This window comes from Leopardus geoffroyi, chromosome A2 (genome assembly GCF_018350155.1).
Source record: "Leopardus geoffroyi isolate Oge1 chromosome A2, O.geoffroyi_Oge1_pat1.0, whole genome shotgun sequence".
In the NCBI taxonomy this organism is placed as follows: Eukaryota; Metazoa; Chordata; class Mammalia; order Carnivora; family Felidae; genus Leopardus; species Leopardus geoffroyi.
Genome location: NC_059331.1, coordinates 69,738,613 through 69,752,452, shown reverse-complemented (window position 1 = coordinate 69,752,452; position 13,840 = coordinate 69,738,613). Strand labels below are relative to the sequence as shown.

The 13,840-nt window shown below is 38.4% G+C and overlaps 2 protein-coding genes across 2 annotated transcripts; one reads left to right on the top strand and one right to left on the bottom strand.

Annotated features, from left to right (window-relative positions):
* Positions 1 to 373: 373 nt before the first annotated feature.
* Positions 374 to 4,778, bottom strand: LOC123607236 (translation initiation factor IF-2-like). The gene is made up of 4 exons (XM_045496386.1): positions 4,740 to 4,778; positions 3,856 to 4,541; positions 2,345 to 2,451; positions 374 to 804 (listed from the first exon to the last, which is right to left on the bottom strand). Exons 1-3 carry the CDS (start codon positions 4,776 to 4,778, stop codon positions 2,352 to 2,354), a joined length of 825 nt encoding a protein of 274 aa, XP_045352342.1. The 3' UTR covers positions 374 to 804; positions 2,345 to 2,351.
* Positions 4,130 to 11,784, top strand: SEC61G (SEC61 translocon subunit gamma). The gene is made up of 4 exons (XM_045494306.1): positions 4,130 to 4,237; positions 5,861 to 5,959; positions 7,469 to 7,571; positions 11,613 to 11,784. The coding sequence occupies exons 2-4, from the start codon at positions 5,866 to 5,868 to the stop codon at positions 11,620 to 11,622; spliced, it is 207 nt and encodes a 68-aa protein (XP_045350262.1). The 5' UTR covers positions 4,130 to 4,237; positions 5,861 to 5,865; the 3' UTR covers positions 11,623 to 11,784.
* The last annotated feature ends 2,056 nt before the right edge of the window (positions 11,785 to 13,840 follow it).

Here is a 13,840-nt window from a genome sequence, read left to right as displayed (position 1 = left end):
TCCACTCCTCCCCCTTTTTAAGTTTTTATTTTAATTCTAGTTAGTTAACATAGTATTATATTTGTTTCAGGTGTACAATATAGTAATTCAACACTTCCATATATCCTATCTATTCTCCTTTTGATGGACCCATGAATCACTTTAGTTCTTCTGATTACAAATAAACCTGCTATATTCTTATACAAGTCTTTAGGTGAATATATTTTCATATATCTTCAGTAAATACCTAAAATTGGAATTATGAAATAAGAGGGTGGCATATGCTTAGTTATATAACAAACTGCCAAAAGTTTTCCAAAAAGATTGTATCATTTTACGCTCCTACCAACAAAGATAAGAATTCTGATTGATTTCTGTTTATGCCCAAATTTGATGTTATCAACCTTTTTAACCATCCTTGTGGGTGTGTAGTAGCATCTTGAGATTTCATATACCACATTCTCATTAACATTCAGTTCAAGCTATGTTCAAATTTCCCTTGTGATTTCTTCTTTGACCCATGATTTATTTAGAAGAACACTATTTCTCAGTACTTGGATTTATCTGGCTATCTGGTTGTTACAGACTTAATTCCACAGTGGTCAGAGAAAACCCATGTATGATTCGAATATTTTTTTATATTTAAGACTTCTTTTACGGTCCCATATGTTCTATCTGGAAGTACCGTGTGCACTTGGAGAGAATGTACCTGCAGCTTTGGGGGGGGGGGTACTGCTCCATTCATAGTTAGGTCATGGTGGTTGATAATGTCAGATCTTCAATTTCTTCACTGACTGTTCTTTTTTTGCCTAATTCCGTGAAGTGCTGAAAGAAGATTGTGAAAATCTCTTACTTGTTTGTAGATTTGTCTTTTTGTTACTTTTTGTTTCATGACATTTGAAGCTCAGTTATTAAGGGCACACAAATTTATGACGAATATAACTTCCTGATGAAATAACCTTTAATCATTACAAAATGTTACTTTTTATCTCCAGTAATTCCTGTTGTTAAAATCTACATTATCTAATATTATCTGCTCTCAATAAGCCCCAGTAACAAATTCCGATATTGTTTTATTGTTTTCAACTTCTATTTACTCGCAACTTATGCCTTTATATTTAAAGTGCATCCATGCAATCAGCATAATAGCCAAATCTTTGGGTTTTAAACCCACTTTGACTTTTTTTTTAAGGGGAATTTTTAAACCTAGAAATTACATTTAGATGTAATACAATTATAAATGTGCTTATATTTAGTTCTTCTGTTTTGTTGTTTTTTTTTTTTACTGTTTTGCTTTTTTGTTGTTGCCTGTTCACCTTTTCCTGCCTCCTTTTGGGCAAATTGTGTTCTTTTAATTTTTTAAATTTACATCCAAGTTAGTTAGCAGATAGTGCAATAATGATTTCAGGAGTAGATTCCAGTGATTCATCCCCTATGTATAACCTCCAATGCTTATGCCAGCAAGCGTCTTCCTTAATGCCCCTGACCCATTTAGCCCATGCCCCCACCCATAATCCCTCCAGCAATCCTCAGTTTATTCTCTATACTTAAGTCTCTTACGTTTTGTCCCCTTCCTGTTTTTATATTATTTTTCCTTCCTTCCCTTATGTTCATCTGTTTTGTATCTTAAATTCCATATGAGTCAAGTCACATGATATTTGTCTTTCTCTAATTTTCTCACTTTACAGTTATTTAAAGTGGTTGCAGTTTTTTGTTTTGTGTTTTTTGTTTTTGTTTTGTTTTGTTTTTTTTTGAGAGAGAGAGGGCAGGGAAGGAAAAGAGAGAGAGGGAGAGATTCTTAGGCAGGTTCTGCCCAGCGCAGTGGAGGCGGGGTGTGACTCTGGGATGGATCTGACAACTATGAGATTAAGACTTGAGGGGCGCCTGGGTGGCGCAGTCGGTTAAGCGTCCGACTTCAGCCAGGTCACGATCTCGCGGTCCGTGAGTTCGAGCCCCGCGTCGGGCTCTGGGCTGATGGCTCAGAGCCTGGAGCCTGTTTCCGATTCTGTGTCTCCCTCTCTCTCTGCCCCTCCCCCGTTCATGCTCTGTCTCTCTCTGTCCCAAAAATAAATAAACATTGAAAAAAAAAAATTAAAAAAAAAAAAAGACTTGAGCCAAAATCAAGAGCTGGCATTTTAATGGACTGAGCCACCCAGGCGCCCCTAGTGGTTTCATTCTTAACACAGTACTATACCACTTCATGAGAAATGTAAGAATATTGCAATAGTAGAGTTCTGTTCACCACTTTCCATGGCTCTATTGTCACTGTATGACATTTGGCACTTCCAAAATCTATGTCCATAAGTTCTGGATTCAAGGAGAAACTCTAATTGCTTATGTGTGGCTATACAAACATAATACTCACGTAGATATCAAAAACCGAATGGTTCAATGTGGTGGTCCATAATGCTCAGTGGTCTGTTATATACATTTGTTCGGGTGATGGGTGGCACTTTCCTTCTAGGTAAGATCCTACGTTTTCCAAATATGATGATACATGATTATGATTTTTGTCCCATGTCAAAGCAAAATACTGGAGTCTGTTGATACTTGTTTCATAGGACATTTGACTACAGGATGTGTTGGAAGTGAAGCAGAGTAAGACAGTTTTCAGAGCCCCGAGGTCTGTGCCACCTCTTAGCTCTCTTATCCTAAAAGTGGAGCAGGGTAAGGGTACCTTGGTGCCTGAGAAATAAATATAACTCAGGAGCAGCTGACAGAATATTGAATTCAGAGGGGTGCTAAAATTATCAGTGCTAGAAACTTCAGTACCTAAAATCTCCTAATACTTTTTCTTTTAAATATAGATTAAAAATTTTTTTAATGTTTATTTATTTTTGAGAAATAGCATGAGTGGGGGCGGGGCAGAGAAAGAGGGAGACACAGAATCCGAAGAAGGCTCCAGGCTCTGAGCTGTCAGCACAGAGCCTGAGGGGTGGCGAACTCACGAACCTTGAGATCATGACCTGAGTGGAAGTCGGACACTTAACCAACCGCGTCACCCAATGCCCCTTAAATACAGATTTTTAATCCCTAAACCTCCAGATACTGATTCAATGGGTTACAGGTCATAAGCCTAAGTATTTAAAACCTTCTCCATACACTGCATTTACAGGTGGTTCATACATGTGACAAAGTTCATATGGATACTTTGCCTTAGCCTAACAGTCATTTTTAAATTCTGAACAGACCTGGGTGTGTCTGAATAATTCTTCATCCTTAAGATTTCAGCCCACATATCATCTCCTTAGTATCCTTACAGTGACCATCTAAGGGAATTCTGTCTTTATCCTACCATCTTTTCTCTCTGTTTTTCTATTCACAACATCGCCCCGTCTTTATTTGTTCTATACCATTTATACTAACTTATACCTTGTCTTTCTCCTTGCACTGTAAATTCCCTTAACTAGACCACAGTAATTACACAGTACTCAATAATTGTTTATAGGTGCTCAAATAACTGTCCAAATAATGATTCATTCTAAATACAAAATCACAAGTTGACAAGCTCACCTATTACCACCAAATATCTGAGTTCATAGTATTTTCAGAAAAGCCTAGTCAGATACCATACATACATTATAACCACTTCTCCAAACCAAATCAAACCTAGAGTACACCTAATGATGGATTCAATTCTAGATATAGTCCCAAGACTGATAACCAGAGGAAAGCCAGCTTTGGGGGTTGGAGACCATTTCAAGCTAGGTCGGTCATATGATTGGTTTGTTTATAAGCTTCATTTTGACCAATAAAATTAAATGCATCCAGAAAGTATGGACAGTCAGGAGATACACGACCAAGATGAACTGCAGAAAACAGAAACTTCTATCAGAAATCATCCCCTCAAATGGAATCCATTTAGCAGAGATTTACCCAATTCGTGTGTAATAGAACAGGTACCGCGCAAGGCCGAAGGGGCCTCTTGCTGTGAACGCGAATAGTGTGAGATCGGCCTGCTGGGGGAACAGGGGAGTTAGCCAGGGAAGAACCCGGCAGACGCCACACTCAAACTGCAGAAAAGAAAGCCAAACTCCCAAACCGCTCACGTCAGCTACCCCCGCAGCGCACCTCTTCCGGGATGTGTGTCCAAACTGCCCGGCGAGCTGCGCCTGCGCACTGATGTTTCTGCGTAAAGGACCAATGAACGGGGGAGTGGGTGGGCCATAGGCCAGAGACTCGGTTTCCGGTTCCGGCCGTCCTTGGTCAGTCCGCTTTTGTGCTACGTGTCGCTGGCGTCTAAGAGTTTGCCGGGCAGGTGAGCATCTGTCTCTTGGTGGGCTTGGGGATGAATCCTTTGTGACTAGTGGGGGCGACGGGCGTGGGCGAGCCGGCGGCCCTCTCCGGGAGGCTCTCCGTTCTGGGCGGTCTAGCGCCCCCGGCTGCCCACGAACCTCCTCGCACGGCCTGCTGTGGAAGTAAAGGCCCGGGGCCGCGACCTCCCGAGGTTCCGAAGGAGTGTGGCTTTGGACAGCCCTTGCTCCTTCAGCCCCTAAAGTCCTGGCCCAGGCTTCGGCTTTCTGGCTGCTCGTCCTGGGCCACCTCGGTGTGCAGGTTTTACTCTGTTAGGGGGCTGCCGGTGTCTTCTGTGCTCTGGTCAGAGATGATGGCCTGCCGCTGGAGTTCCCTTAGGCTTTGGGAGTTTGTGTGTAGTGTCCTGCCTTGGAAGAGTTCTGTTTAGCCCTGGCCCTGCCACCACGTCTATAGGGTAAAGTGAGAGGGTTGTCTAGATTCTAGATCGAGAGATCATAGCAAGTTACTGGATCCTTTCCCCTGAAAGTGAACAGTGTTTTACGCATTGTGCCTTTTTTTTTTTTTCATGGAGAAAAGTTTTTAGCTTTCATCACGACATCTATAAAGTTTAAGCCCGCTGGATTTGAAGAACAAAGTTAAGTGAAGTACTAAGGAAACAGGCATTGCTGTGTTTTTGGAGGCACCCAATGTACTTGGCCTAGAATGTTTATAGAATTTTATTCCAGCTGCCCGCGCCGGGTGAGGAAACTGGAGCTTAGGAAGGTTATATTTCCTAGACAGGAATTTGAACCACCACCTGCTCTTCCAATGGTACTCATTCCTTGATGTAACAAAAATTTATTATCATGTGCCTGACCACTGTTCAAAGGGCTGGAGGTAGGGTAAAATGCAAGTAGTAAGCTCTCAAAGCTAAGATTGGGTGACATTTCTATTGGGCAGTAGATTCCTCAGAAGAATCTAGCTGATGAAGTATATAGCGCTGTTTTCTTAAAAGGTGTGTCCTACCTAAAGGTCTGGAGTTCAGGTAATAGCTTCTGAGAGTCTGGATCTTGGTTTAGTCAATCTTTGTGGTTTTGAAGATTTGATAGATCTGTTCCACACAAAAATACTCTTTTCTGAAAGTGTTATGTGGCTGTGGTTTAGAACAATCAGATTGAAGTCCACGTTGCCCCTAGGCTAGATTCTTGCAGCGTCACAGTTGGCCTTCACTACACTTGACACTGGTTTCTGAGAGTTTAAAATAAAATATGGAAAATACTTGTTGGATCCCCAAATTGTTGGTTCCGTAGCAGGAACAATGAGAAGACTGCAGAGTGGGAAAGGAATGGATGTGTTAAGTGCTTAACTTGTCATGTTAGGAGCATGTGTCCTGTGTCAGTGATAATCCTGGAGGTGAGACCTGTGCTTGTTTTATAGCTTTTGATCTGATGCCGGAGTTAACGAAAAAATAATGTCCGTTTTGTCTTGGAGTCTGTATTGTTTTGTTTTGTTTTATGAGATGGAATTGACTCGTATCAGACATGAATTCATGACTAGTTTCCTTTATATTTTGATATAACTGATGAAGTGCTGATTTGATGATAACCAATACCAGTGAGCATCTTACTTTTTTGTTTTTTTTAAATAGGCATCATGGATCAGGTAATGCAGTTTGTTGAGCCGAGTCGGCAGTTTGTGAAGGACTCAATTCGGCTGGTCAAAAGGTGCACTAAACCTGATAGAAAAGGTAATAGCTTTAAAATGGGAGAAAAGATTAAACCTTTACATTTGCTAAATCTTTTCTTTGATTGGTATCTTTCTGCTTAATAGCTGTTGCATTATTCTGTCATCATTTTTAGCGATTCATTTTGCTTTATTGTATTTTAATACTGCCATTTTCTAAATTTTGTACACTTTTTTACACTTTACAGATTTTTCCGTTTTATGTATTTTCAAATGGTGAAAGATAATTTATCACAGCCTTGTGTTTCATGTTAGGTTTGCCTTAGTGGTATTTAATGACTTTAGAGTTTTAGGTGTCAGTGTCTTCCACATTTCCACTCCGAAAGATCTTTTGGAGTCTTCCCTTCTCTGTTGCTGCCCCCATTTCCTCCCCCCAAAACAAAACCTTAACATGAAATCAACAGTATAGTTGTTATCGATCTACTAAGTTAAACTTTGTTTATCATGATTCATCTGTAAAAAGGTGCACCAGAAATGGTGTACCTTTATTCATTTGAGTGTTTCCCGAGTTAGCACCTGGGAATATAACAGAATATAATATATATGTAGCGTAATAAATATATACACATATGTAATAGAGACCTGTCCATGTTCTTGTGTAGTGTAGAATCTTTCAGGGAATATAGTCATGAACCAGTAATGGCAATTATAACTCTAATTACTTCTGCGGTAATTACCGTGAAAGACAAATAGAAGTATGGACAACACATAATAGTAGGACTAACCAAGTCAGGAGGGCACGGGGGCTTCCCTGAGGAAATAACATTAAATGGAACATTACTATGGTCTGAAACCTGTTTTCAGATTGTGCCCAGCCCAGCTTGATTTCTCAAGCCTTATTCCTGGCTTCATTATGATATCAAAGACAACAGCTCTATTGTTCATTAAAAATCATGTTTTATGTTTTTATAATTAATACTTTTTTTTAAATTAGAGAGCGCGTACGCAGGGGAGGGGCAGAGAGAGAGGGGGAGACACAGAATCTGAAGCAGACTCCAGGCTCTGAGCTGTCAAGCACAGAGCCTGATGCAGGGCTCGAAACCATGAACTGTGAGATCGTGACCTGAGCTGAAGTTGGAGGCTTAATCGACTGAGCCACCCAGGCACCCCTATAATTAATCCTTTTAACAGTGTAACAAATTTTGAGATGGATGCTGTATATTTCTGTTATCCGTGTTTCCTTTATCTTTTTCTTTCTTTTTTTTTTTTTTTTCTTTTGATATTCTGGTCATTTGATAAGAAGTTAGACTATTTTGCTGCTTGTTGATGGAATCACTAGCATGGGCACGCATACACTTTATTTCTATGTGTCCTTAAATATCAAAGAAGAAAATTAAAAAATTTGTCAAGCAAATATTTATTAATAATACCATGTTTTGTTTAACTTAAAATGATATGTTCACTCTCTGGAGAAGTGTACACCAGTAAGCTTATTTATATTGCTGCTAATTTTTTCTCCTATATTTGCAATGTCAATGTAAAAATTATCTAAATTTTGTGTTTTTAAATCCAGAATTCCAGAAGATTGCCATGGCAACAGCAATAGGATTTGCTATAATGGGATTCATTGGCTTTTTTGTGAAATTGATCCATATCCCTATTAATAACATCATTGTGTAAGTAAACTTTTTGAAATAGACAGTATCTAGTATAGAATAAAAACTGAAATCATTTGAGTTGACAGCCTGCGATGTTGTTAATACACAGGTATGTGCTTTGACTTTTTAATGCTGCTAGAGTCTGCTGCTATTTATTGAGTACCTGATAATTCAGAGTGATTTTATGTGTTATACAGTCTTTATTAGCAACTCTGAGATAGGTACAATTTTCTTTTATAAATACAATTTTAAAGGGTCACGAAAGTGAGTTAAAAACAGTTTGTGACCAAGCAAGTGACAGAACCAGTATTCAAATTTAAGTCTTCTTTATGCTGTATATTAAGTTGTTGGTTTTTAAAGTGCAGAGGAAATGCTCCCCCTGTGAAAGTCACTACAGTGATAGAATTCAGACTCTAGACTGATCTCTTAGGTTCAAATCCTCTCTTTTGTTACTTAATAGCTGTCATGACCTTGGGCAGTTTACTCAGCTTCTCTGTGCCCATTTTATTCCATAAGGCTAATAGCTTTTATTTGGGTTATGGTAAAGATTAATGGCTTAAGTCATGTAAAACCCTAAAAAACAGTTGGGGTAAGACGATGAAATGGAAGTTGTGACTGAAATGGAAGTTGTGACTGCCATGAGCCGCTGGTACTAATGGAGGGTTTCTTAACCCTTTAGTGTCTTAGAGAGGAAAAGAAAGCACTGACAAACTGGGATTACTTTATTCTTTCCTAAATGCTTTTCTTTTCAGATTGATTATAAGTTATGGAGAAACCTAATGGCAGTGAGCAATGAGAGTAGTCAGTTTTAGGCATTTTAGTTTGGTGTAAAGACTTAGTATGAGTTGCAGTACTCATTTCCTCTTTGATGCTTTTGTATTTATTTAATCTCTGAACTTCAGCGCCATTTAGAAGTAGTAATACCTATTGGGCTTATTTTATGGGATGGAGAGGTTTGAAGCAATTATTTACACATGTTTTGTAAACTATACATCTTTTAAGTACTAGATGCTGTTGATGTAGATGCTGGTGGAAGTTGTCTTCTAAATGATAAGTGACTGAATATATTGTGAGATGGAGTTCTTAAGTAGGTTATTATAGTTATTAAGCAGAAGTGCCACGAAGAGATACCGTGAGATCAGAGAAAGTTAGGCCTGAAAAGGATCAAGTCTCTCGAATCTCCTCCATCACTTGAGAAATCTCTGTTCTACTACTAGTGAGCAATACCAGCTCTGGAATTGTGGAATCATGGAGAGAATGGTCAAGTAGAATTAGGAAACCTGAGACTCTGTCTCTGGGCTGCACTTGAGCTCATCAGTAAACAGAAGGGATGGGATGGAGTTTCTGGGAAGTCACTTCATTTCCATACATACAGCTCAGGGCCTCTTGCTTCCCATTCCAGATAGGTTTAATTGATACAGTTAATTTTTTCAGTTGATAGGGAATTTGTTTTCTGTAAACACCCCTCATTGTTCTTAGTTTTACCCTTTGGGACATCATATAACTTTCTCTCTTTCAGTATATTGTTATATGAGGGCCTCTCACATTTTTTCTCCAGTCTTCACTTAATATATTTTTAACTCTCTTGCCAGGCGTTACTGTCTGCCTTAAGTGATTGATAGGGCCTTTCACATTCAATTATGAGTTCTGAGGCATTCCTGGTATAGATACTTACATCTACCTATGCACACACGTAATGTTAATCTATGTAAGTACGTATACATATATTATGGGGTGCGTGTGTGCACTGCAGAACCTAGTTCACTGTACTCTTGTAGCCATGAAAAGCACTGAATAAGTGTTTGTTGAATTAAGTCAACAACTTAAGGTTTATCTTTTTCTAAGGGTCATGATGGTATGAACAATCTCTAACACTTACTGGGCACTTCCTGTGTGCCAGGGACTCTTTCTGCTTTAGTGAACTCCTTTAATCCTCATGACACTTCTGTGAGGTTAGTACTGTTCTTTTCATTTTATGGATGAAGAGACTGTGGCACGGAGAGTAGGTACTTCCTCAGGCTGCTTGGCCGGTAACTGGTAGAGCAGTGTACCATACGCAGGCCGACTGGCTCAGGAGCCTCTATTTCTAATTGTTGAGAGCCCTCTCTCATGCTGGCTCTGTTGAACGTTCCCTATTTTGAGTCCTGTTCCTCACTTTATGCTCCAGTTTGCATTTCATCCATTCTCTTAAAATCCAGCGTTTAGAATCGAATGCTTCTACATATGTCTTCTTGCTGACGGCTAAAATCCTCAGACAGGTTTCTCACAATTAACTGCTACAATAAATTTCCTTTATCCTGGGTTTAAACAGTTGGGGTGGTTTATTTTTAGCCTAAAAATGGAACATTTTCCTTGTTAAATTCCTTTTTCCTGGATGCCCTTAGGGAAGACTTTTGAATTTTTAATCTGTCCAACATTGTTATTTATCCTAGTTTTTTTTTAATTTTTTTTTTTAACGTTTATTTATTTTTGAGACAGAGAGAGACAGAGCATGAACGGGGGAGGGTCAGAGAGAGGGAGACACAGAATCTGAAACAGGCTCCGGGCTCTGAGCTGTCAACACAGGGGCCCGATGCGGGGCTGGAACTCACGGACCGCGAGATCGTGACCTGAGCCGAAGTCGGCGCTCAACCGACTGAGCCACCCAGGAGCCCCTATTTATCCTAGTTTTGTATTACGACAGCTTTTATTTCCTTGTCTAAGTTGTAGCCTAAGGACAGGGCACTCTGTTTAGGACAGGGCAGCCTTAGTGCACCCTTTTCGGATGGAGTTTAGTTGGGTTGTTCTAACAGGGTTTTGAAACAAGTATTAAAAATTTGCTTTCACTTAATTCTTTCCATGGCAAATACACAATATCTTTTATCAATCTTACCAATCAGAGATGGTTCAGCAGCTGGTTACTAGAAAACTTGTCATCTGGTGACAAAATTGTTTCAAAGTTGAAGGAGTTAGAAATCTACCTTTAGAGAGTTTTTACATTAAAATGAAGGCCAAATAAAGCATTCTGTGAGAAATGCTATCAAAACTCATTCTTCTCATGACATTCTTCAACATCTGTAAAACCCAAAGATCTTTTTTTCCTGCTTGAAAAGAACATAAGTCACTGTTTTAATTATTTTGGGGTGATGGCAAGTGAAATACAACCACAAGCTCCTCTTTCATTAGGCTAAATTATCACTTGTTTTCCCTTATGATAAATGTATGTCCTCTTCTATAAAATTAAAGCAGTCACAAGTAATAGCCATAGTATTATAATTTAAAGGAGTTATGTAGTCATGGATAGTTTAGTTACAGCAATACAGTTTAATAACAAACACTAAAAATACTTGGCATTAAAGTAATATTGAAGAGTATTTCTTTCAGGCATATTACTTTCATCGAGTAGTGCAATTATTTTTCCTTTTTTAACATTACTAAACAATACTAGGGACGCCTGACCGGCCTATCAGTAGAGCATGCCACTCATGATCTCAGGGTCATGAGTTCATGCCCCACATAGAGTGTGGAGCCTACTTAAAAAAACAAAAAAATTAGTAAACAATACTAAAGTGTGCATCTTAGCATGCAGTTTTAATGTTTATGCTTTTGAAACTTAGAAGTTCTGTAGAAAAGGTGATTTTTGTTTTCGTTATGATTAAACCCCTGTTTTTTAGTGATTGTGTGAAGATACAGTAGTTGGAAACTGTTGAACTAGTTTGCATTCTTTCTTTATTTTCAACTGATTGTGTATCAAATTGAAAAACTAACCAGCTAACCATCCTGTTTTGTAATTCATATTTTTCATCTTGTTCAGAAAGACTTTATGCCAGACTGTTAAACACTTGTCCCCAAAAGAGTATTCTGAGTTTTTAATACAATCCTGTTCAAATGCCACATCATCTCTAAGGACCTTTTTTAGTTACAAGATTTTAAAGTACAGTTTCTTCTCCTTTGTGCTATCTTTGGGTTCTCAGATAACTGGTTTTAGTTCCATAAAATTGTAGCACATTGCATTTCAAATAATTATTGTTATTAAAATGTTCTATACACTTAAATGGACCATTTTTCTTTCTTTTACAGTGGTGGCTGAATACCTTTTTAGAAGAGTTTTTCATCTTGGGGATTGGTGAATAAGTGAGGATTTGAGAAGCTCATGGAGTAAAAATCTGTCTATATGTTTTGTGTTTTTCTTTCTTTTTTTGCCTTCCAAGATGTTTTGTATTTGTAAATTAAAACAATTTCAAAATAAAAACAGGCTTATCTTTTTTCCATCATAGATATTTATCAAATTTGATAGGAGATAATGGGTTCTTTTTTTTTTTTTTTTCCTAAAGTTTATTTATTTTTAGGAGAAAGCACAAACAGTGGAGGGGCAGAGAGATAGGGAGAGAGAGAATCCCAATCAGGCTCCATATTGTCCTCCCAGAGCCTGAGGCGGGGGTTGATCCCACAACTCTGGGATCATGACCTGAGCTGGTATCAAGAGCCTGAGCCACCCAGGCGCCCCGGAAATAATGGATTCTTTTCCCTCCCTCCCTTCTTACTTTCCTTCCTTTCATCCTTCATGTTTTGACTTATAGGAGAAATTAAAGTGATGTACCATAATTTCTGAGTGCACCTCTCTCAGATAAACATTTTCCTATCATGGAAGAAGAAACAAAGTAAAGGATGGTAAAGGTAGTGAAAGAATTCGAGGATAGGGTAGGAGTTTTGTCCTTAAGCGCTCAGAATATAAGCAGGTAGAGCAATAGAAGTGTAGGTGCTACTTGGAATATTTTCCTGAAAATAATGGTGGAAACTTCAGTGTGAGAGGCCCTCTTCAGACAGACTGGTCACACTGTCATAAACATTGGAGTTCTGAGTTTTGTGAAGAATTCACTGATAATTGAATGTAAGATAAAAAGTGGCCCTATTTTCTTTCCGCTTTAAAACACAATAGTAATAAGCTAGTGAGATAGTTTATTTCCCTTTTAAAAAAGGTTTGTTTGTATGCTTATTTGCTTTTTAAGATTATTTTGAGAGAGAGAGAAGAATCCCAAGCCGGTTCGGTGCTGTCAGCATGGAGCCTGAAGTGGGGCCCGCTTTAAAAAAAGTTTTATTAATCTGTTCATTCAGTGTTTAGTTACTGAATTTTATTTCCCAAGTTCTATATGTTCTTAATAAATTGGTTAGTAGCACTGAGAAATGTATAGAATTGTTGAATCATTATATTGTATATCTGAAACATAACTATGTTAATTATACTTGAACTAAATATTTTTAATTGATTAGCAGCACATATTTGATAAATGTCCTCTGATTCTTCTTTTGTTTCTTTTTTTTTAAGTTTGTTTATTTCAAGAGATAGCACGAATGGGGGAAGGACAGAGAGAGAGAGAGAGAATCCCAAGCAGGCTCAGTGCTGTCAGCACAGAGCCTGAAGCAAGGCTTGAACTCATGAAACCATGAGATCATGACCCGAGCCCAAACCAAGAGTCAGGCGCCTAACCGACTGAGCCACCCAAGCATCCCATGTCCTCTGATTCTTCTTGAATAAGGTAGGCAGGGGTCTAACTGGTAAGGTTGGGCAATCTTCCTCATTTTTGGAATCCATGGTGCAGAGAGTAAGGTTTTTCATAGTGATGGTAACATATTTTCTGCCTGTATTTGAAATGCCAATAAGTATTTCAGTTTTGAATGAATTGTCCTCAAGGAAATAAAAATACAGCCTTGGCCATCTATAATCTTAGGGAGTCCATATAGCCACATTTTACAGATACTTCGCTCCTTAAAGACCAAAAGTCTGTGTGTGTGTGTGTGTGTGTGTGTGTGTGTGTGTGTGTGTGTACATACATGCACATGTGTACATGTATATATGGACATGCATATGTGTATATATGTCTACATAAACCTGCATATATTTGTACACATACATGTACATGTGCACATAATACATATAAAGTATGGACAAATTCTAAAGCGTAGACTTTCTTTGCTTCTGGCAAATGTGAATATTTTCTTCTAGGATAAAATAATTCTGGACCTTAGTATATTCATTCTTGATATAATTATGAATCCCTATTTATAGTGTGTATTTTGGCTGTTCACTTTTTATTTTGCTGACTTGCTGGTTCTTGACACATGTACTACATACATATGTTTATACATGTAAAATGAAAGCTGACCAGTAATGTGAAAGAACAGAATAACCATACTCAACAATGAATCTTATATAGGAAAAATAAATAGATTTTTCTTATTCACCATGTAAGTATATCTAAGAACTGGTGCATTTGTGTTTTAAAGGGTGGCTCAGTTGGTTAAGCATC

Bases quoted from the DNA above. Each gene is read 5' to 3' on its own strand.
- LOC123607236 (XM_045496386.1), bottom strand. From the start codon at position 4,778: ATGCGTAAAACACTGTTCACTTTCAGGGGAAAGGATCCA. The intron at 4,542-4,739 runs GTAACTTGCTAT...GCCCCCTAACAG, and splicing joins CTTTCAGGGGAAAGGATCCA to AGTAAAACCTGCACACCGAG. The intron at 2,452-3,855 runs GTAAATCTCTGC...TGGAAAACGTAG, and splicing joins TTCTATTACACACGAATTGG to GATCTTACCTAGAAGGAAAG.
- SEC61G (XM_045494306.1), top strand. From the start codon at position 5,866: ATGGATCAGGTAATGCAGTTTGTTGAGCCGAGTCGGCAGTTTGTGAAG. The intron at 5,960-7,468 runs GTAATAGCTTTA...TTTTAAATCCAG, and splicing joins CACTAAACCTGATAGAAAAG to AATTCCAGAAGATTGCCATG.